Genomic DNA, 23953 nt, shown 5'->3' on the forward strand with positions numbered 1-23953 from the left:
TACCACTTACTGGTATATGTACTTTTGCATTAATAATATTAGCTAAAAGGTTGTCAGGAGGGTTAACAAGTAAAAAAAAATACATCCAGAGTTTTAGCACAATGCCTGGTTCATGTCAAGCATTTAACAAATTAGCTATTTGTTTTTATTATCCTCATAAGAAAATTTAAGCTTAAAAAAGTAATTTTGCCTGGATTCACATATCTGTGGAATGCCATCATTTACTTTTTAACTACTGCTCTTTCCTGCCTCTGTCTGCAGCTGGCTACAGGTGTGGCCACCTTGGCAGAGCACTTGTGACTGAAGCAGCAGTCATCACCCATTCATCTAAATACAGGTCCTCACAGGTGTTCGGTAAGAGATTACCTGAAGCTCCATAACCGCCTTCTGCAGCTGAGCCACCAGGCCTTTCTCATTCTCCACTTTGCAACTCATCTGACTCATTTCTAATTCTTTCCTGCTTGGAAAAAGGTACCAAATGAAATTGTTCGGCATAATTACATTTTGTTTAAATATTTTTAGAATTATAACAACACATCAATTCATCCTCATTGTAAAAATTCAACTATTACATCTACATCTGAAGTGTTTTTGGCTATTACACATCCAATCTCTGTTCCCTCCCTAGAAGCAAACACCATTTTCAGTTTGGTGCGAATCCACCCAAACATTTTTTTAAGTATTAACATACGTTTGTGTTTCAGTAGAAATCGTTTTTCTTTTTCTTTTTTTCTGAGATAGGTTTAATATTGTATACATTTGATTTATAGTTCTATAACCTATTTTTAACCCAATAATCCTTTGGAGGTCTTTCCATGTTGGCTCACATATAGATAGCTTCATTTAAAAATTAACTGTGATATACTAGCATGATACTAAATCACGGACTACCATGATTTAGACATCCGGTGGTTTTACTCACCCATCTCCCTATTAATAAGCACTTAGGTTTTCCTAATACATATTTTGCTTTTACAAGTAACACTTCATGCCCATGCCTGTCGTGTATGACCGAGTGTTTCTATAGAGTGCACACTGAGCAGAGAAGTGCCAGGTCACACACAGCCCTGCCCTCGGACCTCCACCAGCAGTGTGAGATTATCATTTCTCTACATTCATGCTTCTAATCTGAGGGACTAGATTACCATGCCATTGTTTTATTTTAAATGTCCTTGTTCATTAGTGATCACAGCATTTGTCAACTACAAGGACTGAAAAATGGGCAATAAACCAAGTGAACTGCTTACTGTATCCTTTACCCATTTTTCTGTTAGGTTGTTCGTGTAATCATTAAATTATAGACTTCTTTTAATATTCTCAATGTTTATTTTTGATATCTGTTGCAAATAGTTCTCCCACTCATAATTTGTCACAACTTTATTTTTGTTGGCTTTTGCCACATAAGTGTTTAGAAATTTGATGTAGTGCAATATATCTAGATAATCCTCATTATGTCCTTCTGTGACTCAGTCAAGATTTGTGCTGCCAATTTCCTAAGGCTTATCACCTATATATTGCCTTTCAATGGTTTTTGTTGTCTTTATTTAACATGAGATTGACCCTCTTAACAAATACTCAAGTGCACAACATTGCTAACTGTAGGCACAATGCCAGATGGCAGACCTCCAGACCCGAGTCATCTTGCATAACCAAAACTTTACACCCACTGCTGAACAGTAGCTTCACTTTCCCCTCTCCTGCCCCTGGCAACCGCCATCCTACTCCCTGTGTCAATGAGTTTGACTGTTTTAGATGCCTCATGTAAGTGGAATCACGTGGCATTTGTCCTTCTGTGACTGGCTTGCTTCACTTAGCATAATATCCTTCAGGTTTGTCCATGTTGTAGGCTATGGGAAGATTTCCTTCTTTTTAAAGGCTGAGCAATATTTCATCATATGTATACACAACATTTTCTTCATGCATCCACCCGTCAATGGGCATTTAGGTTGTTTCCATATCTTGGCTCATGTGAATAATGCTACATTTTCTAATGGTTTTATAGCTTTATTTTTACATTTAATTCTTAAATGCAACTGGATTTTGTATGTGTGAATAATGTGAGGCAAGAAATTAACTTTTACCTCAGAAAATGAATGGCTAATAATCTCAGCACCATTTATTAAGTCACCATTTATTAAGTCATCATTAAGACATTTATTAATCTTGTCATCAATATTTTGAAATGCCATCTTTATCATGTACTAAACTTCCACATATAGTTTCTTTTATAGAAAAGGTTTTACCATGAAGTTATAACTTCCTACAAATGTGGGTTTCTAAAATGCCAGAGCTCTTTGACCTATAAGGACATGGAGTATCATTTTCACTCTGCTGAGCTTAAACACAATCTTCAAAATTAAAGGCTAAGAAAACTCCATCATCATTTTGCCTTTCACTGTCCCGTTACATTCATAAGGTTATTCATTTCATCTTTTCCAAACACTTATCAAGTTTAGTAACTTAGTAGAATATTAATCACACCTGAACACAAGCTTGTATAATGGAAACATGTCCACAAACAGGAAAACCAGAAGCTCACAGCTGCCCTGCCGACTCTCTTTAACTGGGACCAACATGCTCCCAGCTTTAACTCGGTCTTACCTTATGCTTGGACCTCACTGTTTCCCCTCTCATTTGACATGTTCCAAATTAACTTGAAGATCCCTAATGGTTAGTAGAAAGTCTTGCTAAACAGAGGAAGACGAAAGGGAAAATGTGAGAGAATCCATTTCACTGAGTTGGGAAACTAAACCAGGGCCTCTCTCTAGCCCTGAGTCGCCTGGGACGTCCACGTGAACTGAGGTTCCACTAGTTTGGACTGTGTTATGTTTCTGTTTTAGATTTTAAGATTTAATGTTAACATGGCAAAGAATAGCTATATGAATAATAGAGTATATCTTGCAAACAAGTAATTTTTTTAAGTAATCAGAGAATATATAGGACTTCACATTAGGGTCAATTGTTTATTTTGACTTATTTTTACTTTTGTGCCATTGGTCTCATCGTAAGTAAAAGAAGTGAGCCATTTTTATTTTTTAATTTGTAGCCTCAAATTCTAATAATTCATATCTCACATACTTCAGACCTTTCATTCACATCTGCTTGTCAGATGCTGTTTCAGTTATATTCTTCTAGCTTATACATGCACTCTTCTTTTATAATAAAGTATAGCAAAAAAAAAAATCCATTTCCTAGGCTTGTTATCATCCCCTTCAGGTTTTGAGAGATCCGGCTCAGGAGTCGTGAGGATAAATGATATGAGAAAGCTGTTCCTTCCACCCTAAGGTCTCCCAGAATCTTGTGTGGGCACAAAGGTGGCTTACTTCCTCAGCTTTTCGGCAAGCTGCAGCTGGCTGCTCTCCAGGTGTGCCGCTCTCTCCTGGTTCAGCTTTAAATCGCTCTCCAGTTTGCGCTTTTCCCTTTCACAGTTCATCCTTGCTTTTCTCTCCTGCTCAAAGGCACCCTCAAGCTGACAAAAGGAGATAATTATTTAGCTAAACAAATTGGTAAAATTTATACTTCACTAGATGTGTTCATTAATTACTTACCTTCTGGAAAAATAAAAAAAATAGAAGCACAGATTCTGTAAATGATGCCCAGCTATGTAGATATATTAGATAAGTATTGCATCCATGAATAGGGTAACTAAAAAATCTAGCAATCACAGTGATGGAAGAAAACTTTGGAGATTAAGGAATACACCTTCTATCCTAAGAAAGGAACCGATGATAAATGGCTAGTGAGGCCTTGTTTGGTCACTGTCCAGCGATGGGAAGCTCACTTCTTCATATGGCAGCTCATTTCATGGGTGGGTAAGTCCATTTATTCAGAGTGCTTCTTCATGAAAAGCAAAGACATTCTCTGTAAATTCTTCCCACAAGTCTAAGCTCTGATCCCTGGAGCAATACCAATCAAACCTGTCTCCACAGCTGTCCTAAGTCTCCCAACTTGGTACTGACCCTTTCCAACACGTCTCACACGGCACGATTTGCGTACCTCCTTCACCCCCTGGGTACCCTCTTCTCATCGGTAACATTATGCCATAGTCTGGGACCACACCAAAGTGCTCCGAACATTCTAGTTTTGTCTGAATTACAGTTGCCAACAATGATATTGAGGTTAGTTTAACAGGATAGATAACAGTTACAATATAACTATTTTTTCATTGGTATGTTTATTTATTAGTAGTTGAAGTTATTTCCTGTAAGGAGAACACATATAAAACTTAAATGGGTGGAGGAGAGAGAATTCCTAGAAGTTTTATGTACCAAACTGAAAGTAGATAAACTCCAGCAGAGAACAAGTACGTGACGCCAATCAATCCTCACATAGAGGCTTTGCGCGATGCACCATCAGTGGAAAAGGAAGAGAAGTGAGACAACTAGTAGGTAATAGAGGAAACTAATAGAGAGGCTGGAGGAAAAACCAGATAATAATAATAATAATAATAATAATAATAATAATAATAATAATAATAATAAACCCATCCACCCTTACCAGCAGTTTTATAAAGGCTAAGCTGTGGGGACTAGTAAGAGAATGAACGCATATATACTATGTCAGCTGTGGGGGGAAAGGAAGCTATCCATTGAGGCTGGCCTGAAATACAGTAACTTTAGATCCCAGGGTGTTTAGAGGCAGAACACAGTACCATCTTTAGAATATTACAAGTACTTTCCAGTATGTATGTAGAACACAGCTTGTGAGTTACATCTCTTTCAGCTAGAAATGAGCCTAAGGTCACACTGGAGACATAACAGGGCCTTCAAATCAATCCTTCAACACTAGTGTCAAATAGAGTACCCACATATCTGTGGGGCAAAATACCAGGTTCTGTGGGGGAAAGTCAGCCACCTGCAGTGATAACACCTTATGATTCATCCCAATGTCCTTCCCAGACTGCCCAGGGTGGTATGAAATGTGCACCCCAAACCTGACAGATTACAGGTCTTTTACCTCCTTGGTTAGATTTATTCCTAGGTACTTTATTTTTCTTGTTGCTGTACAAAAGAAAAAAGCAAACAAAATATAACCAGAGTTATTGAAGTTAAGAACAATCTAACAATAGCCAGAGGGGGTGGGGGAGGGGACATTGGGGAGAAGGGTTTTCAGGAACTACTATAAAGGACACATGGACAAAACTAATGGGGAGGGTGGGAGCAAGGGAGGGAGGCGGGTTTGGATGGGGTGGGGGACGGAGGTGGGGAGAAAATGCAGACAACTATAATTGAACAACAATAAAAAATTTTAAAAAAATTTTTTTAAAAACCTGACAGATTACATGCTGGGGCCTCTCTATACTTTAATGGTTCAATGTACAGTAAGAAAAATAAAACACTATTTCTAATAAGGAGGGAAACAAATCATGTTACTAAATTTTCCTGAAACTTTCAAGATAAATTAACTAAATAAAAATTGTAGATTTGTACATATGTAGACAGACTGCTAACCAGCTAGACATAGCACTTCTTACCTCATCTACTTGCTGTTCCAATTTCAGGTTGGCTTTGCTTAGGTTGCCCAGTTTCTCCTCCTCAGCATGCAGGTCATCCAGGGTCTGCTGATGGGCCTCCTGTACAACCTTCACTTCCCTGTTAAGTTTGCTGATATCTTCACTTAGAGACTCCACTTCCTCAGTCAAGTTCTTGACCTGTGGGAAGGAGAAAGAAACAGCTTCCTTAGAGCTACCACTGGAAGGCTGTGCATAACACACTAAGCCGTGGTCATAAAGAACCAAATCTAGCCCAATTCCTGATATACCTTTAAAAACTGTGAATTCACTTTTTCTTCCACACACACAAAATGATGTTACCTGTCATGGTCTGGGTATTCTGGTCAATCAAATATTATCAATATAGCTCACAGGATGGCCAGGTTTTAGTGTCACATTGTTGTATAATTAGAACACCAGTTGTGGCAGACCCTTCTTTTGACTATTCAGGGGGCACATGTTCATTTGTTGTGCCTCAATATCACCAAAAAAGTGGAAGTTAAAAAAGAGGTTGAGCTGATAAGAAATGAAAAAATGAAAGTCGGCAGCCTCAAGCCCATGTGCTTTTGTGAAAGTGAACCAATGGCACAGACTTGCTATTTAATCATCTGCCAAAATTACGGACTCATTCTGGAGATTGGTTATTTTTTAGAATCTGATACAGACTCTCCAGGTAACTTCAATCCATACACAGAGGTGCAAATTAAAACCTTCAACTGAAAGGGACAAAACAGCCAAGCCCATAACTGGAATTCAGGGCATTCCAAGGTCAAAGTACAACTCAATGACAGAGCTGGATGTCCAGACACATTCCAAATTACCTTCCAGGAAACCGCACCATGCTCACTCTCCTTCCAGAAAAAGGACACTTAGTGGCCCCATGAAACCATTCCACTCTTTCTATTAGACTTCAGATATAATAAAATTAGAACAGATGAAGACGTTTCATTCCAGAGATTTATTGGGATTGCATAAATCAAGTTGGAAATTTGAATTGGGACAGTACAGTTCACCATTATGCCTTCATTTTATGCCATTTCTGACTCCCAGTGCTTCTCAAGTCTGCAGACCTCTGTGTTAGTTAATTTAAACAGAGCCAGTCTGCTAGGAAAGCCTGGTTGGGAGCGGCATTCAGGCATCTAGGCCTTCCTAACATTGTAGAATAAGTACCTTGTGCTCTGTAGCACGCTTCTCCTTCTCTGACTTCGCCAACATTGTTTCCAGGTCATCGATTTCTTTCTTCAACTCAGAACATTCATCTTCAAGTTTCCGCCCCCTGGCAGTCAGCTCAGAATTTATCTCCTCTTCTTCCTCCACCCGTGCAGACAGCGCCTTGACTCTGGCCTCCAGCTGGATCTTGGATTTAATCAGCGACTCACACTGCTCTTCAGCATTTGCCAGGGTCTCTTGCTCCTGCCATGATGAGGAGAAAATTGTTGCCAACAGCTGGAAGTAATTTATCAGCTAGGCGAAAATGCTGCTTAACACTAGCAAAGAGATAATTGCCTGCCCTCTGTCCAGCACTTTCACCTACCTTCTTTCCTAAGCAGCTGAAATAATATCCCCAGTTTCCCTGATTCTATTGTTGAGAAGTGGAAGAGTTGCTTGTGTTTGGAGGTGCTTTCGATCTTTCAAGCCATTCAGTAGATTAGATTACCTCTTTCAAAGCACTTAATAGAATTCTGGTGGCCTGGAGGAGTGAACATGCCTCCAGAAACCAGCGGAGTGCTGCTTAAATCACAGCTTCTGGAAGCATCCACTGGGCACAGGCTTTGAGGTTGATACCTGCTCAGAATATGATCTTTTAAGAAGTGATCCTCAGAAACAGAATATTTATAATAGTTATAAGAGCGCTGATGTACTTGTTTAATATATAGGTATCTTCTGATAAAAAAAAGCTGAGCTATAGATTTATTCATGGGCTGAATTCAGAATTCATAAGATTACTTGCAAGTCACTGACTAAATTTCACTATTTTCATCTAAAATCTCTTCCGCAGTGATTTTGCCAGCAGTAAATTCTGAAAGCTATTCACATACAGCATAAAATACTCTTTCCTTTTATCCTTTCAAATGTACTCTCTGACTCTCACTATGGGTCAAGTAAAAATGAAGGAGCTGATTGGTTTTTGCTACAAAATCACCTTTTATAACTTTGAACCCCTCTAATTTATCTCTATTAGAGGCTAAGTAAAACCTCCCCTTTGTGAGCAAGTTCTTAATTACTATAGAGCTCGTGGCAAAATAACTTCACACACATTTCCATCTTCCATGTCTAGACCTTATTCATTCTCTGCAATATGCTAGTTAGGGGCAATTTATTAACCATGTTATCTGTTTGTCTGGCTTAGGTATATTTTCAGCCACTAAATCAAGAGCAGAAAAAGGCAAAAATCCAGGCTATTGGTTTCTGCCTAATTCCTGAAAAGAATGGCCCAAAAAATGGGGCTCAAAGAAACACAGCTGGGGGATGTCGAGTAGCAAATCCCCAACATCACTGGGGCCCAAAGAGAAGGGCTAAATTAAAAGCAAACAATAATGTCAAAGCAGGAAGGGTCCATGCATATCAGAGAATCTTCCGATGTTTGAGAAGGGGGACAAGGGATCTTCATCCACCCCAGGGTAACAAGCATTCACTCTGTCCCATTCAGCATGTGTAAAGGACCTGACTCCATCACTGAATGACGAGAAGAGTCCCATTTCCCATCATCAACCCCTGTATTAAACATGACGACAGGACCTGGGGCCCAGCTGAGCAATGGTGTAGCAATTGAGCAGTAGAAATGTCCTGTCCCCAGTGGCAATTCTTTTCTCACGTACTCACAGAGTTAATTGGAATGGGTTCTGAGTTCTGCTGGTATTCAGAGTAAGTGAGTGATGTTAAAAGATTCCTCATTTCCTTTATCCCTACTGTGTTGTATCCCTTGAAAATAAATGATGATAAAACATTTCATAGCTCTGTCAATGTTTTTAATCACAGTTCCAGTGTGAACTCATCTCACACTTTCTGGGTTTGCTCTGGAATTGGCTTCTGCGTGTTTCCCATGCTCACCCCGCTGATCTTTTATCATGTTTCCTAGGCTTTGAAACACCACCCCCTACACAAGTTGGGTCCATTTTTATTTCCCGTGTCAGCCTACGTAGCACTGGCCACCCTCTAGATCAGTAGGAAGAGTCATGAAAACTGCGAGGCTAGGTCTTGGCCAACGCTGCCTCTCCCTGAAGCCAGACAACATAAGACATTAACAATTGTGATTCTCACTGTATGGATCTTAAAGTAGGTTTCAAGGAGGGTGGGCAGGAATTTGTATTTCTGACAAGTCTCCTAGGCTGATATATTCTAAATATTCTACATATTCTAAATTCTAGAATCACTGTTATTTAAATATGTATGAGAAATGTAGTGAGTGTAAATTATTATGTAAAATGTGGCCTACTGAAACACTGATGGATAGCACAGCTCTAAAATAAAAGAATAACTTGGGTTAGTCTAAAATTACTAAATTTCCTGTTTTCAGTACATTCAGAAATCAGGAAAAACTTTTATTTATATAATTATATTTGAGCTCAGTATCTTTTAACCTAGCACTGTTCTAAGTGAGGTGAAGAATATAATGAAGGTGGGTGCAATCCTAGCACTCCTTGTGGGGTGTTTGGGGATAACAGTAGTCACAGTGGCTAGAGAGGAGGAATACGGAAGGAAGTGAGTGATGGCACATTGGCAGCTGATTGGACAGGGAGGCTCGAATGCCAGGGCAAGGATTTGGAGCCTACCATGCACATGTTGCAGAAATCAAAGCTTGTTCATCAGAGAAGCAACATCCTGTTTGTTTAAGACAATGGTTCTCAATTTTGACTGGATATCAGAATAACTAATACAGATTATTTAGACCCACACAGGGTCTGCTTAATCAAAATATCTGAGAGTGGGGTCTAGGCATCTTTCTTTTTTATTTTAATGCTTCACAAATGATTGTGATGCAAATCCAAAGTTGAAAACTGCTATATTTAAGAACAGAACTGATTAATAATGTTGATTTGGACTAGGGAAAGGAGAAGTGGGGACAAATATCAGGAAAACCAAGTAGGTGCATACTACAATAATTCTGAAGATCTACTAAAATCCTGTGTTTGATTTGTTAATTGGTCGTGAGCTATATACAGAATTTAAACTAAAACCCAGAGCTTCTGGGCTGGCTCCCATGATAGATGGTGCTTTTATGTAATTAAAACCCATCTAATAGTTTGTCTCTTTTTCAAAGACATCCTGCCAATAAAATCACTTCTCTATTGAAACAGGGTGTCTCTTTACATGTTTCCATTGTCTGTGTTTGATGAAATTCTATAATATTGGAAAAGCACATGCCTCCATTCTTTTCAAGTCAACACTATGTGCAAAACAGGGACTCTAATTAAAACTTGATTTGAAGAACGAATGGTGGGCCACTCACAGCCCGCAGCTGAAGAACCAGGTCATTCTTCTCCCGGATGAGGGAGACTTGCTTTGCTTTCAGTTCCTCCCTCTGAGATTCTGATTTCTCCAAGGCTCTTTGCAGTTGCATGCACTCTTCCTTTAGTCTAGCTACCTCCTTTCCCGTCCCAGCAGATTTAACAAGAGGCTTGATCTTGAAGAAGAGCCTCATCCAGGGCCAGTTCTTCACAGTCATAAAAACTCTTACGTTCCACTGGATCAAAAGAAGTGCATCCCTAAGTCAAGGAGAAAAAAAGAAAAACAAATTAACCCAGACTATGACAGAGTTATTTTCCAAATTAAAATTCTTAATAAGCACATCTTTTTTAGGAGTCATTATAAATTCTCATTCATCTTTGAAGCACTTCTACATCTGGGCTCTCATTTGATTCTGGCAAAGCCCTTTGTGGGACTTCTGGGGCCAGTGATATTGTGAGCTAGGTATCCTAAAAATGCTCCCATCACAAATAGCCTTTAAATGAGAGCAGAACCTGAAAAGTGTGAGAAATAAAGAAGGAGCTCAACACTTAAGCAATAAGTAAATGCATGTGTAGCTTGGCCATCTTTGTGGAAGAAGGGAGCCAGTCTTAGTATTTTAGGGGTTTGTAGTTTTATATCCACATGGATAAAAAGACAGGCTGAGACCTTCAAAGGATATCACCCTTAATGAAGAGAAAGGCTAAAAAATTCACTACCGGCACAGAGAAATGTCAAAGAGAAGTACATCTGATTTGGTCTGAGCTCAGAGTGAAGAAAAAAAATCCTACTCTAAGATTTTCTTTTTTTTAATCATAGGCCACCACTCTGAAATGTCTGAGGCTTAAATTACACTATCTGATTGGTGTAGAAATATGCAAGAAATTAGCATGATCATTTTTTACACTGGTAATAAATACCCTTTGGGCCCTTGGGGGAAGAAAACACAAAATTTTACTGAAGAAAACACCCTAATATCAAGCATCAGAGATTCTCTCAGCCCCAACCCCTGAAGATGAACTTACAATTCAAAGTTACAAAACACATATTTTTAAAACCTCAACCATCAGTGAGGGTGAGCACCAACATTAAAAAGTTTGATTAAACCCCCAAGAATTTATATAGTTGAACAACCTTTTGAATACCATAAAATAATTATAAAAATTATTAAAGGCATAAAGAAAAGGATTAAAAAAACAAGAAAGAAATGAGCCACTATAATAAAAGGGCAGACAGATTGGAAAGGGGAACAAATGAAATGTCTAAAACTGGAAAGTATAGTCATTGAAATCAAACACTCAATGGAACAATTAAGCAGCTGTATACACCACTGGAAAAAATGTGAATTAAGAAACGAATAAATGCAAAGAAAGTGGAAGGAAAGAATAAAGATGAGATCAGAAATTAATGAACTAAAAAAAATGAAGAAAAATTTAAAAGATGGTTTATTAAATAGGCTAAATAAACATCTGACATGAAAAATCAAGAAAAAGAAGACACAAATAAATAATACTAGGAATGGTGATATTCTAGAAATATAATAATCTAGGAATGTGCTCTAAAAATCATACATATAGTAGAGAATTAAAAATAAATCTAGCGAATTGTAAAATTTAAAAGAAACATGTAATTTAAAAAAACTGATTCATGAAGAAAGAAACCTCAATAGGCCTGTAACTATTAAATAAATTGAATCAAAATTATAAAATATATCACAAAAGAAATACCAGATCTCGATAGTTTTATAGATAAATGTCACCAAATGTTCAAGGAATAAATAAGCACAATAAATTGTTCAGGTTTTGAAAAGATGAAACATTCCTCAACTCTTTTATTAGGTCAAGGTGACCTTGATCTAAAGTCAGGTAACCCAGCAGGAGAAAAGATAATATTAGGAGAAACTTATTCATGAACATTGATGCAAAAATCCTCATGATAATACTATTAGTGTTATGAAAAAGAATTATTTCATAAACAAAATAGGTTTAGCATTTGAAAAATCTATTAATATAATTCAATACATTTATAGGTAAATGGGAAAAAAAACATGTGATTATTTCAATAGATGCAAAAAAAGGATTTAACTATTTTCCTAGTAAAAATGCTTCACAAAATAAGATGAAAGAAATGTCCTCTACAAAATGTTATATCTACAAAAAAAAAAAAAACACACCAAAAAAAAATTAAAAACCCTACAGAAAACATCATCTTAGGGAAATAATTGCTTCCCCCAAAGTCAGAAATATGATAGTTTGGCAAAAGCGTTTGAAGTCTGAAAGACCACAAATTGATGAATACATAGAGCAATAGGACTTCCATACATTTCTCTTTTAAAAAAGATTTTATTTACTAATTGAGAGAGGGAAAGGGAGGGAGAATTAAGAGAAACATGGATGTAAGAGAAACATGGATGTGAGAGAAAAACTGCCTCTTTTATGCCCCCCAACCGAAGACCGAGCACACACCCCAGGAATGTGTCCTGACTGGGAATTGAACTGGCGACCCTCTGCTTTGTGGGATGATACCCGACCAACCGATCCATACTGGTCAGGGCAACTTGCACACACTTCTGATGAACAGTAAGTTAGAAAGCATGTTGGCAATATCTTATGAAGTTGAATTGTATATAGCTTAAAACCTAATAATTCATGCCATGGAGAAATGCCACTCAAAGTGTGGGCCTCAGCCAGCTGCTGGCCACAGACTGTTAGCAAGGACCAGCATTTTGAATTACAACATCCTCAGAAAACTACTGCATATGTTTAAGGGGGGACATTTACAAAAATATCACTGCAGAACTGTTAGTAGCAGCAAAAAATCATAGATGACTTGAATTTACTTAAACTGGAAAATGGATAAATTGTGGTATATTTGGGTAATAAAATACAATATGGTAGTTAAAATCAATAATCTAGCACTACTTTTATCAATATTAATAAAATTCAAAACTAGTACTGAATATAAAGAACACATTTTAGGATAATCATACAGAATATTATTTATGTGAAAACTAAAAACATAAAAATCATGTCATCTTTTAAAGATATCTATATATCTCCATGTCTTCAAATCTTTGCAAAACTTGAATCAAGAGAGAAATATGAAAGGGGCTTTCCTTTGTTAATTATTTTTTAAAGTTGTGAGCAATTATAGGAAAAAATGTTAACAATTGATATACTTTGGTAATAGATCCATGAGTGCATATTCAATATTTTCAGTGTATTTGAAATATTTCACAATAGTTTTTAAAAAGTCATCCTATGATTTAGAAAGAATGGATAGTAAAGACTTTATTGTAGAGACAAAGAAAGTGACCTATGGAGAAATTAAGAGTCTTACTCAATCTCATGTAACTGATCCCAGAAGCCATGTCCCCTGATCCCACGTTCCCATAAACTTCATACCACACTGAGACTACACAAGGGTCAGAGAAGACTCTTAGGAGATGTAGCTCTAATACCTCTGACCTCACCATGTAATATTTGGGTTAACAGAAGGTATTAACAGGTTGTTAATTAAGTAAGTTATACCAAGACCATAGTTTACATGTCTCCAGAATGTATACTATGCTACAGAAAAAGCAAATACAACTGCAGAATCCCTTGCTCACAATTCTACTCTTTGGAGATTTTTCTAAATTGATTTCCATGAGTCCATTAAAGAATAGACAAAACCTACACCTAAGTGTCCAAATGTGGTGATAAATTGTCCCTAGTGAACCTGCCTGAAATGAATTAAGAGAGTTATGGTTACATGTCACCAAGAGGTGCACAGTTTCTGACCCAGGGGAGGTTGCAAAGTGGACAGAAAACTTCTCCACAGAGATGGCTGTGGGGTGCATATGAACCTTTCTAGGTCTGCTGCTGTTACAGATTGTGAATCACGCCATCCTCAGAGATCCAGGCTTCTCTGACTATAAGGAATCCCTCCAAAGGGAAGGCTACAAGCAATGCAAGAAATATCTGAATTATGTTTATACTTGATTGGATAAGGCAATACAAGCCCTCTGTGCTGTATTTGGTGTTCCATGATTGAAAAACTTTAAAGTTCACAGAGCTAAGATAGGTGGGAGTGGATTCCACTTCCCCCTGCACATGGGTGAAATACCTAGCCAATCTCCTGAGGAACAGAGGGAACAGTCAACAGTACCCCAGCATATAGGAAGATAGGAGACCAAAAATCACAGAGGACACTGAAAAATCAGATGGTAAGGAGAGTGCTTCAGGACAATAAGGTCCCTGGGACCAGCGCAGGGACCAGGGAGGCTGCAGCCCCAGGCCCTGCGCCCACTGGGTCTGCTGCAGGACTCTTGGAAGAGAGCCAGGTCAACAGCTCACTCCCCTGCCAAACAAGGTTTGAGCAGCTCTGAGAGAGACCTGGTTGCTTGAAGTCTCGGTGAGGGGAATAAGGATGAAGTAGCAAACACACAGGGGCGGTGAGCTCCCACGGAGACTGTGCACACCGGCTGTGATGGACCCTTACCCGGATAGTCCCCAGTCTAGCTGGAGAGGTAGGCAGTATGAAAGGACAGGCCCTTCCTTGTATGGAGTGGCAGACTTGAGCAGGAGGAATTTCCCAAAAAGAAAAAGTGAAAAAAGAGACACTCGGGGGCTGTTTGGGGAAGTCCCCTGCAGCAGCCACTCAGGCCTCTTCCCCAACCAGCCACTCAGCGCTCCCATGGTGACAGGGAAGTCCCCAAGCTTACAACCCAGGCCCAGGGGAGAGTGTGCACCATAGAGGGCCTGGAGTCCACACTGAAGCACCAGAGAGAGTGGGTGCCCTAACCTGTGGGACTGGAGGCTGCTGGGGAACTGGGCTGGAGGCTGGCCAAGTGCCAATCAGGAAGGGAGAAGAGTGAAGCCAATCCCCACTCAGTCTGCTGTAGTCAGGAAGACCAGAAAAACTGACTTGGCTAGTTTGAAGCCAGCAAGAGGCTTTTATTTTTTTTTAAGTAATAATACAATTAAAAAACAAAGTATTTTTTTCTTTTAACTCCTTCTTCCTCTCTTTCTTTCTTTCTTGTTTTATTCCTTCTTCCTTTCTTTCCATTTTTATCTCTTCTTCCTTCCTTCTTTTTTTTCTTCTTTTCTTTTAATTCCCACAAGTGAGACAAAATCTGGAACTGTGAAAAGACCAGAGTTGGACCCAAATAGGGAGCATCCCAACAGCTGAGAAAGTGAGACAAATTTTGCTTTGCTACTCCAGAGAACTTGCAAGTTATTGTATATTTGTATTATTATTATTTTTTCATTATTCTTACACTTTCCATTTTATTTGTATTTTTGTATTTCTCTTCTTTCTGTTTAGTCTTCTTCTCTTGGCTGTTTAAATTGCATTGTTTGACTAGTTTCCCTTATTCTCTCTTGCGTTGCATATTGTTAATTTACTGTCTTTCACTTCACTTGTGTTCCATTAGCACACTACTCTAGGTCCTATACTTCCTATTCTTGTTATACAGATCACATAGATTCTGTCATAGGAAGGTTGCTCCATTATTATTGTAAATAATAGCTGTTCTGTACATTTGGAAATACTACACAGCACCCCTCCCAGATCTTAGCCCACTTCACTGTTTCCTGAATTTTATTAGTGTTGTGGTTAATTCTATTCTCTCACACACTACACGTATTTTCTACCCTTTACTCTCACTTTACCTCATAATCTGACCTCCCATGAGCTCACTGCTTTCTAGATCCAACTCACAATCCTTCCCCTCCCAACAAGAGTCTTATCTTCTTTCCACCCCTTCTAAAAAGTGGGTAGTTGGGTGAAATATCATGGTTAACACTGTACATATCCAAAGGATCTCCTATCTCTTCTCTACAGTACTTTAAATATCATAGAATACACTCCTGCTGTCTTAAACCATTTTTCCTTCCCCCTCCAACTGATCACAAAAAAGAGTAGGTAGAAGCTGTGAACACCAGGATACCTGCTGGAAGAGGAAATCCACCAACAAAGGAACCACCAACAGATAACAACAGAAGAAGGTGAAGGAGGGAGTGGAAACCACACTAACTCAATACAGGACCTATCTGGAAATATAACTGAACAGTGGAGAAATAACTCAGAACAAACAACTGAGCAAGAGCAAATCCTCAAAACCTTGTACACATGGAAGACTCAGCTCCAACACAACCTGCCCATACCTGCACAACAGAACACAAGAGGTGGTGGACAGACTGTGACCCCCCAGTTAACCAGCTGGTGGGAAGGACCCACCAAAGAAAGCCCAGCAACAATCAAAACCCAAAGACATACACAGAGCCAACATAAGTGACAGCCCAAGATCGGTGAGCTTGGGAGACTGAGGAGACTACACCACTGAATCTCACAGGTATTCTACCACAGAATTTTATACCATAAACCCAGGGGGTCAGAACAGAGCAACTTAAGAAGCAGAGGCTAATAGGAAGAGTCTCACAAACAATGGGAAGACAAAGAAACAATCCCCAAATGAAAGGAAAGGAGGAAGCCTCAGAAAGAATGCTAAATGAAATTGAGGCAATTCAACTATCACATATTGAGTTCAAAGCAATGGTTATAAGGAAGCTCAATGAGCTCAAAGAGAACTACCAGAAACTACAGGGAAACTACAATGAACTCACTCCAAACTATATCAACGTGAAAAAGGAAATAGAAACTATCAACAAGGGGAAATGAAGAATACAATTGCTGAACCGAAGAACACAGCAGAAGGAATCAAAAGCAGGCTCGATGAAGCAGAGGATCAGATCAGTGAGCTGGAGGACAAGGTAGAAAACAACAACCAGAAAGAGCAAGAAAAGGAAAAGAGGCTCAAAAAGAATGAAGAGGGGTTAAGGGAAATGCAGGACAACATGAAACGTAATAATATCTGTATAATAGGGATACCAGAAGGAGGAGAAGAAGAGCAAGGGATAGAAAACCTGTTTGAAAAAGTAATGATGGAAAGCTTCCCTAATCTGATGAGAGAAAAAGTCATGCAAATCCAGGAAACACAGAGAGTCCCAATCAAGAGGAATCCAAAGAGGCCCTCTGAAAGACACATCATAATTAAAATGGCAAAATTCCAAGATAAAGAGAGGATCTTAAAGGCAGCAAGGGAAAAACAGGAAGTAACATATGAGGGAGCCCCGATAAGGTTAGCAGCTGACTTCTCAATAGAAATGCTCCAAGCCAGAAGGGAATGGCAAGAAATATTTCAACTAATGAAAACCAGAGGACTGCAACCAAGACTACTCTACCCATCAAGGCTCTCAATTAAAATGGAAAGCCAAATAAGGAGCTTCCAAGAAAAAAGAAGCCTCAAAGAATATACCTCCTCCAAACCAGCTCTGCAAGAGATGCTAAAGGGTTTGCTTTAAGAACAGGAAGAAAAACAATGAAAGAGAGAGGACCACAGGTACAAAAAAATGGCAATGAATAAGTATCTATCAATAATAACCTTAAACATAAATGAATTAAATGCCCCAATAGAAAGACACAGAATAGCGGAATGGATAAGAAAACATGACCCATACATATGCTGCCTACAAGAGACCCACCTCAGAACAAAAGACCTACACAGACTGAAAGTGAAGGACTGGAATCAAATATTCCAAGCAAATGGACAGGAAAAAAAAGCTGGGGTAGCAATACTTATATCAAACAAGATAGACTTCAAAAGAAGAGTCATAAAAAGAGACCCAGAAGGTCACTTCATAATACTCAAGGGAAGAATCCATCAAGAAGACATAAACATTGTAAATATAAATGCACCCAACATGGAAGCACCCAAATATATAAAGAAAATCTTGGAGGACTTCAAGAAAGATATTGACAGCAACACAATCATAGTAGGAGATTTTAACACCCCACTGTCAAAAATGGATAGATCTTCCAAACAAAATGTCAACAAACATATTGTGGCATTGAACAATGCTGTAGATGAAATGGGCTTAACTGATATATATAGAGAGAGCCCTTCATCCCAAAGACGCAAAATATACATTCTTTTCAAATGTACATAGAACATTTTCAAAGATAGACCACGTGATAGGACACAAAACAAGCCTCAACAAATTCAAGAAAATTGAAATCATATCAAACATTCTCTGACCACAGGGGACTGAAACTAAAAACCAATCTCAAGGAAAAAAACCCCAAACACTCAAAATCATGGAGATTGAATAGCATGCTATTAAACAATGAATGGGTGAAGAATGAGTTTAGGGAAGAAATCAAAAAGTTTCTGGAAACAAATGAAAATGAACTCACAACAATCCAAAACTTATGGGACACAGCAAAGGCAGTCCTGAGAGGGAAGTTCACAGCAATACAGGCCTACTTTAAAAAAAAAATAGAAATATTTCAAATAAACAACCTAACCCTATGCCTACAAGAACTCGAGGAACAACAACAAAGATGACCCAGATCAAGTAGAAAGAAGGAAATACCCAAGATCAGAGCAGAGTTAAATGAAATAGAGACTAAAAGCATAATTCTAAGGATCAATGAATCCAGGAGCTGGTTCTTTGAAAAGATAAACAAAATCAACAAGCCTTTAAGCAGGCTCATCAAGAAAAAAAAGAGAGAAGACCCAAATAAACACAACCAGAAATGAAAGGGGAGAGATTACAACTGATACCACAGAAATACAAAGGATTGTAAGAAACTACTATGAAGAACTGTATGCCAAGAAATTTGAAAACCTAGGTGAAATGGACAAATTTCTAGAAAAATATAACCTTCCAAAACTGAATGAAGAAGAAGCAGAAAACCTGAACAGACCAATAACACCTGATGACATTGAAATAGTAATCAAAATGCTTCAGACACACAAAAGCCCTGGACCAGATAGTTTCACAGGAGAATTCTATAAAGAGTTAAGGGAGAGCTAACCCCCATCCTCCACAGATTATTTCAAAAAATCCAAGAAGATGGAAGACTCCCAAACTCTTTTTATGAAGCCAGCATCATCCTAATCCCCAAACCAGATAAAGACACACACAAAAAAGAAGACTTCAGGCCAATATCACTGATGAACATAGATGCTAAAATCCCCAACAAAATATTGGCAAACAGCATCCAATAATATGTTAAAAAGATCATACACCATGATCAAGTGGGATTCATCCCAGGGATGCAAGGATGGTACAATATTCACAAATCAATAAACATAATACACCACATAAACAAAACAAAAGACAAAAATCACATGATCATATCAATAGATGCAGAAAAAGCATTTGATAAGGTACAGCACCCATTTATGATAAAAAATACCTAGCAAAGTGGGAATAGAGGGAGCATTCCTCAATATAATAAAGGCCATATACAAGAGACCTACAGCCAACATCATACTCAATGGACAAAAAATTAAGAGCTTTGCCACTAAGATCAGGAAGAAGACAAGGATGCCCGCACTCACCACTTCTCTTCAACATAGTATTGGAAGTCCTAGCCACAGCAATCAGACAAGAAAAAGCAATAAAAGGCATCCAAATTGGAAAGGAGGAAACAAAACTGTCATTGTTTGCAGATGACATGATAGTGTACATAGAAAATCCTATATACTTCACCAAAAACTACTCAACCTAATAAATGAATTTGGCAAAATAGCCAGATACAAAGTCAATACTCAGAAATCAAAGGCATTCTTGTACACCACCAACAAAACATCAGAAACAGAAATCAGGAAAAAGCCCCATTTGATATAGCAACAAGAAAAATAAAGTACCTAGGAATAAACCTAACCATGGAGGTAAAAGACCTGTACTCAGAAAACTACACAACACTAAAGAAAGAAGAAATTAAGGAAGACACTAACAAATGGAAGCATGTACCATGCTCATGGATTGGAAGAATTAACATCATCAAAATGGCCATACTACACAAAGCAATTTATAGATTCAATGCAATCCCTATTAAAGTATCCATGACATATTTCACAGACATAGAACAAACATTTCAGACATTTATATGGAACCATAAATGATCCTGAATAGCTGCAGCAATTTTGAGAAAGAAAAACAAAGCAGGAGGGATCGCAATACCTCATATCAAACTGTATTACAAGGCCACTATAATCAAAATAGCCTGGTACTGGCATAAAAACAGGCACGTAGACCAATGGAACAGAACAGAGAGCCCAGAAATAAACCCAAGTCTCTATGGTCAATTAATATTTGACAATGGGGAAAGCAGCATAAATTGGAGTAAAAATATCCTCTTCAACAAATGGTGTTGGGAGATCTGGACAGCTTATGCAAAAAAATGGAAACTCGATCACCAATTTACACCATACACAAAAATAAATTCAAAGTGGGTAAAAGACTTAAATATAAGTCATAACACCATAAAAGTCCTACAGGAAAACATTGGCAGGAAAATCTCAGACATTCCACGCAGCAACATCCTCACAGACATGTCCCCTAAAGCAAGGGACATAAAGGAAAGAATAAACAAATGGGACCTCATCAAAATAAAAAGCTTCTGCATGGCTAAAGAAAACAGCACCAAATTACAAAGAGAACCAACAGTATGGGAAAACATATTTGCCAATGACACCTCAGAAAAGGGTTTGATTTGCAAAATATATAAAGAATTCACACGACTCCAGTCCAGGAAGACAAACAACCCAATTACAAAATGGGCAAAGGACTTGAACAGACACTTCTCCAAGGAAGACATACAGAGGGCCCAGAGACACATGAAAAGATGCTCAGCATCACTAGCAATGAGAGAGATGCAAATTAAAACCACAATGAGATACCACTTCACACCGGTCAGAATGGCCAACATAAACAAATCCACAAACAAATGTTGGAGAGGATGCGGAGAAAAGGGAACCCTAGTGCACTGTTGGTGGGAATGCAGACTGGTGAGGCCACTGTGGAAAACAGTATGGAATTTCCTCAGAAAACTAAAAATGGAACTGCCCTTTGACCCAGGAATTCCTGTGCTGGGATTATACCCTAAGAGCCCCGAAACACCAATTCAAAAGAATCTATGCACCCCAATGTTCATAGCAGCACAATTTACAATGGCCAAATACTGGAAGCAACCTAAGTGCCCATCAGCAAACGAGTGGATCCAAAAACTATGGTACATTTACACAATGGAATTCTACACAGCAGAGAGAAAGAAGGAGCTTATACCCTCTGTGACAGCATGGATAGAACTGGAGAACATTATGCTAAGTGAAATAAGCCAGACGGTGAGGGACAAATACCATATGATCTCACCTTTAACTGGAACATAATCAACATAAGAAAAAAGCAAACAAAATATAACCAGAGTCATTGAAGTTAAGAACAATCTAACAATAGCCAGAGGGGAGTGGGGAGGGTATAGTGGGGAGAGGGGTTTTCAGGAACTACTATAAAAGACACATGGACAAAACCAAGGGGGAGGGTGGAAGTAAGGGAGTGAGGTGGAATTGGCTGGGGTAGGGTAGAGGGGTGGGGAGAAAATGCAGACAACTGTAATTGAACAACAATAAAATAAGTTAAAAAAGAAAAAGAAAAAAAAAACTTTAAAGTTCAGTCTGAGCCTACGCAGGGGAGGCAGCTCTTTCCTGGACCTCGTAAAAGGCAATGAGTTAAGATTCCACTGACTGAGGCCCACTGTCACCCTAGCAGTGCAGATGCAGGGGAGGGGTGGCATACTTCTCTTCCAGAAGCTGCTGGAATTTGATTCTCATCGGTGTGCCCCGCATTCTGGCTTGGAACAATGTAAAGACTTTAGATAGCCTTTCATTCTTCATTGCTTCCAGCTGGCCTAAAAAGCCAGCTGTTAAAAACACCTAAAAGAAATAAATCAGATGTTAGTTCCACTTATAACATGTATTCAGTAAATGTCTGTTGAATTACCTTAACAGCGATTGATGTATTCATTTTTTTCAGTTCTATTTTTGAGTTTTATTTAATGTCTAAAATGCATGTTTTTAGAAAGACTGGTTTTTATAAACACTAAGTTTACAAAAAATTTTTTAATCTAATCCTGTGTTTATATTGGTTCCTTAAGAACTTACACTATCCTCCCCCTCATCTATTAATAGTGGCTAGGTTACCCAGGGAACTTTAAGTTTTAAGATAGGCCCAGGCAGGCCATTCTCTAAAGTGCCAGGCAAGGTTCTACAAATTTTTCTGTAAATGGCAAGACTATAAATACTTTTAGGCTTCGTGGTTCACACAGATTCTCTATAGAATATTCTTCTTCTTTTTTAAAATCACCCCTTAAAAATTTAAGACCTTTTTAAGTAATTGGGCCATATTAAAAAAATAGGCCATAGAAATGGCCCTTAGTCCATAGTTTGTTGACCCCTGCCCTAGGGAAAGGCACTTTTGTCCTAGGTATTAAAGAGTTCACATAAAAATTTTGTGGCAAATCATTAGTAATGGACAAGATGAGGTGAATGAAGTACCTAAAGCACAAATATTAAGGAGGCTGTCACTTTCACAGTTGTACATGGCAGCACTTGCATAACCCTAACAGTGAGCTCCAATGTTGGGGACTGCCCTGCCTGGTTTCAGAAGCTGAAACCCCCCATGGCTAAGGCTGAGTCAGAGTTGGGACCATAAGCCACTAAAGAGACAAAGCTTATCTCCCTGGCAGGTGTGCCATCTCTGCCCACTTCACCCTGCTTGGCCCTGAGCTTGACCAGTTAGCCAATGACGGGTAAGATTCTTCAAGGGAGGAACAACCTAAGACAGGTCACCAGGAATAAGCCCACAGGAAAGGACTCGGGGGGCTATAGAAAAAGGGGGTGATGGACCCTCGCCCCTTGGCTTTGAAATAGCCTGAGTCCTCATTCTGTCTGCAAGAAGTCTCCTAATCTCTTGGCTGCCTTACTTCCCTTTCCTGACTTAAGCCTGAAGCAATAACAGAGGGCAGTGCAGTCCTGTGCTGGGAGAGGCAGATTCCTTGGGGAATCAGGCCTAAGAAAACATATATTCGATCCTGTGAAACCTACTTAATTTATACCCTCAGCTTAAAAGATAAGGGTCCAGACCTGAGATGAGTCTGGCGCCCAAAGTTTTATAGCCCTTTAACTAATTGACTGTAACTCAGAATAAGCCCTCAAGTTCTCTGTAAGTTATGTATTGTTTAATCCTTACTGCCTGACAATGATTAATGAGCTTTATCTGTATTCCTGTGCGAATGAACCTAATAAAAGCCCATGGAGGAAAAGGCTCTGGGCCCTTCTCCTTTGAGAGATCGGCCACCGTTCCTCCCCAAGCAGATCATGTCTTGGTAGACTTATTCTTCATCCATGGCAGATGTGGGGCTCAGACATAAAGCTCCGTGACACTCCTCCTTAAATTTTGTGACTTAGGAGCCTCACTTACCTCATGTAGATGAGTAGTATACAGCCAAAAATAACTAAACACACAAGGAAGCAAAGCATAAGTAGGGAAAATCAAGCAGATACAATGAACAGCAGAACCAGACTCTCAGATACTCAAAATATGGGAATCATATAACATTTTACAATTATATCCTACAGAGTTATTTTCCTATGAGCTCTTCAACCGAAGCCCTGCAATTGTCCTTCAAATAGCATGATACTGATATGGGTATCACTAGGAACAGCATGATGTTGACCGTCAGATAAAAATCAAATCTCTTAGAAGTTTCCCGAAATATGTGCATCATCTAAGATAAAGAAGAATTTAGTGAATCACATTTAATGAAGTTCACTTTGTATTAATTTTTTGGATAATGGGTTTGACCTTAAAGTTTTTAATTTTTCAGATAGTCTTCTAGAATTAATTCCCTAAAATAGTACTTATGGATTCATCAATTTACACACAAACAAACAGTTATCCACACTATTGATTCATTCACCTTTTTCTAGCTCTGATATGTGTACACAGTTGATTCAGTATATCTTGGCACAAACTTGCTTAGATTAATAATTCTAAAAAATGTGAATGTAGTCAAGACTGAGATTTAAGAAGCACAGAATTTTCTCCCAAATAGCATGGAAATTTCCTCTTTTACCTGCTGTCTGTTTGTATTTGTGGTCACAAGAGCTACAGAATGCCTTAT

General features: G+C 38.6%; 1 protein-coding gene across 1 annotated transcript in view; it reads right to left on the bottom strand.

The window, feature by feature from the left end:
- Positions 1–23953, bottom strand: part of MYH15 (myosin heavy chain 15) — a 139167-nt gene that overhangs the window by 58828 nt on the left and 56386 nt on the right. Inside the window, 6 exon segments of the mRNA XM_071220618.1 lie at positions 367–457; positions 3324–3469; positions 5474–5650; positions 6662–6904; positions 9942–10197; positions 21568–21704. Coding sequence (XP_071076719.1) covers positions 367–457; positions 3324–3469; positions 5474–5650; positions 6662–6904; positions 9942–10197; positions 21568–21704 — 1050 coding nt within the window.

This window comes from Desmodus rotundus, chromosome 2 (genome assembly GCF_022682495.2).
Source record: "Desmodus rotundus isolate HL8 chromosome 2, HLdesRot8A.1, whole genome shotgun sequence".
NCBI lineage: Eukaryota > Metazoa > Chordata > Mammalia > Chiroptera > Phyllostomidae > Desmodus > Desmodus rotundus.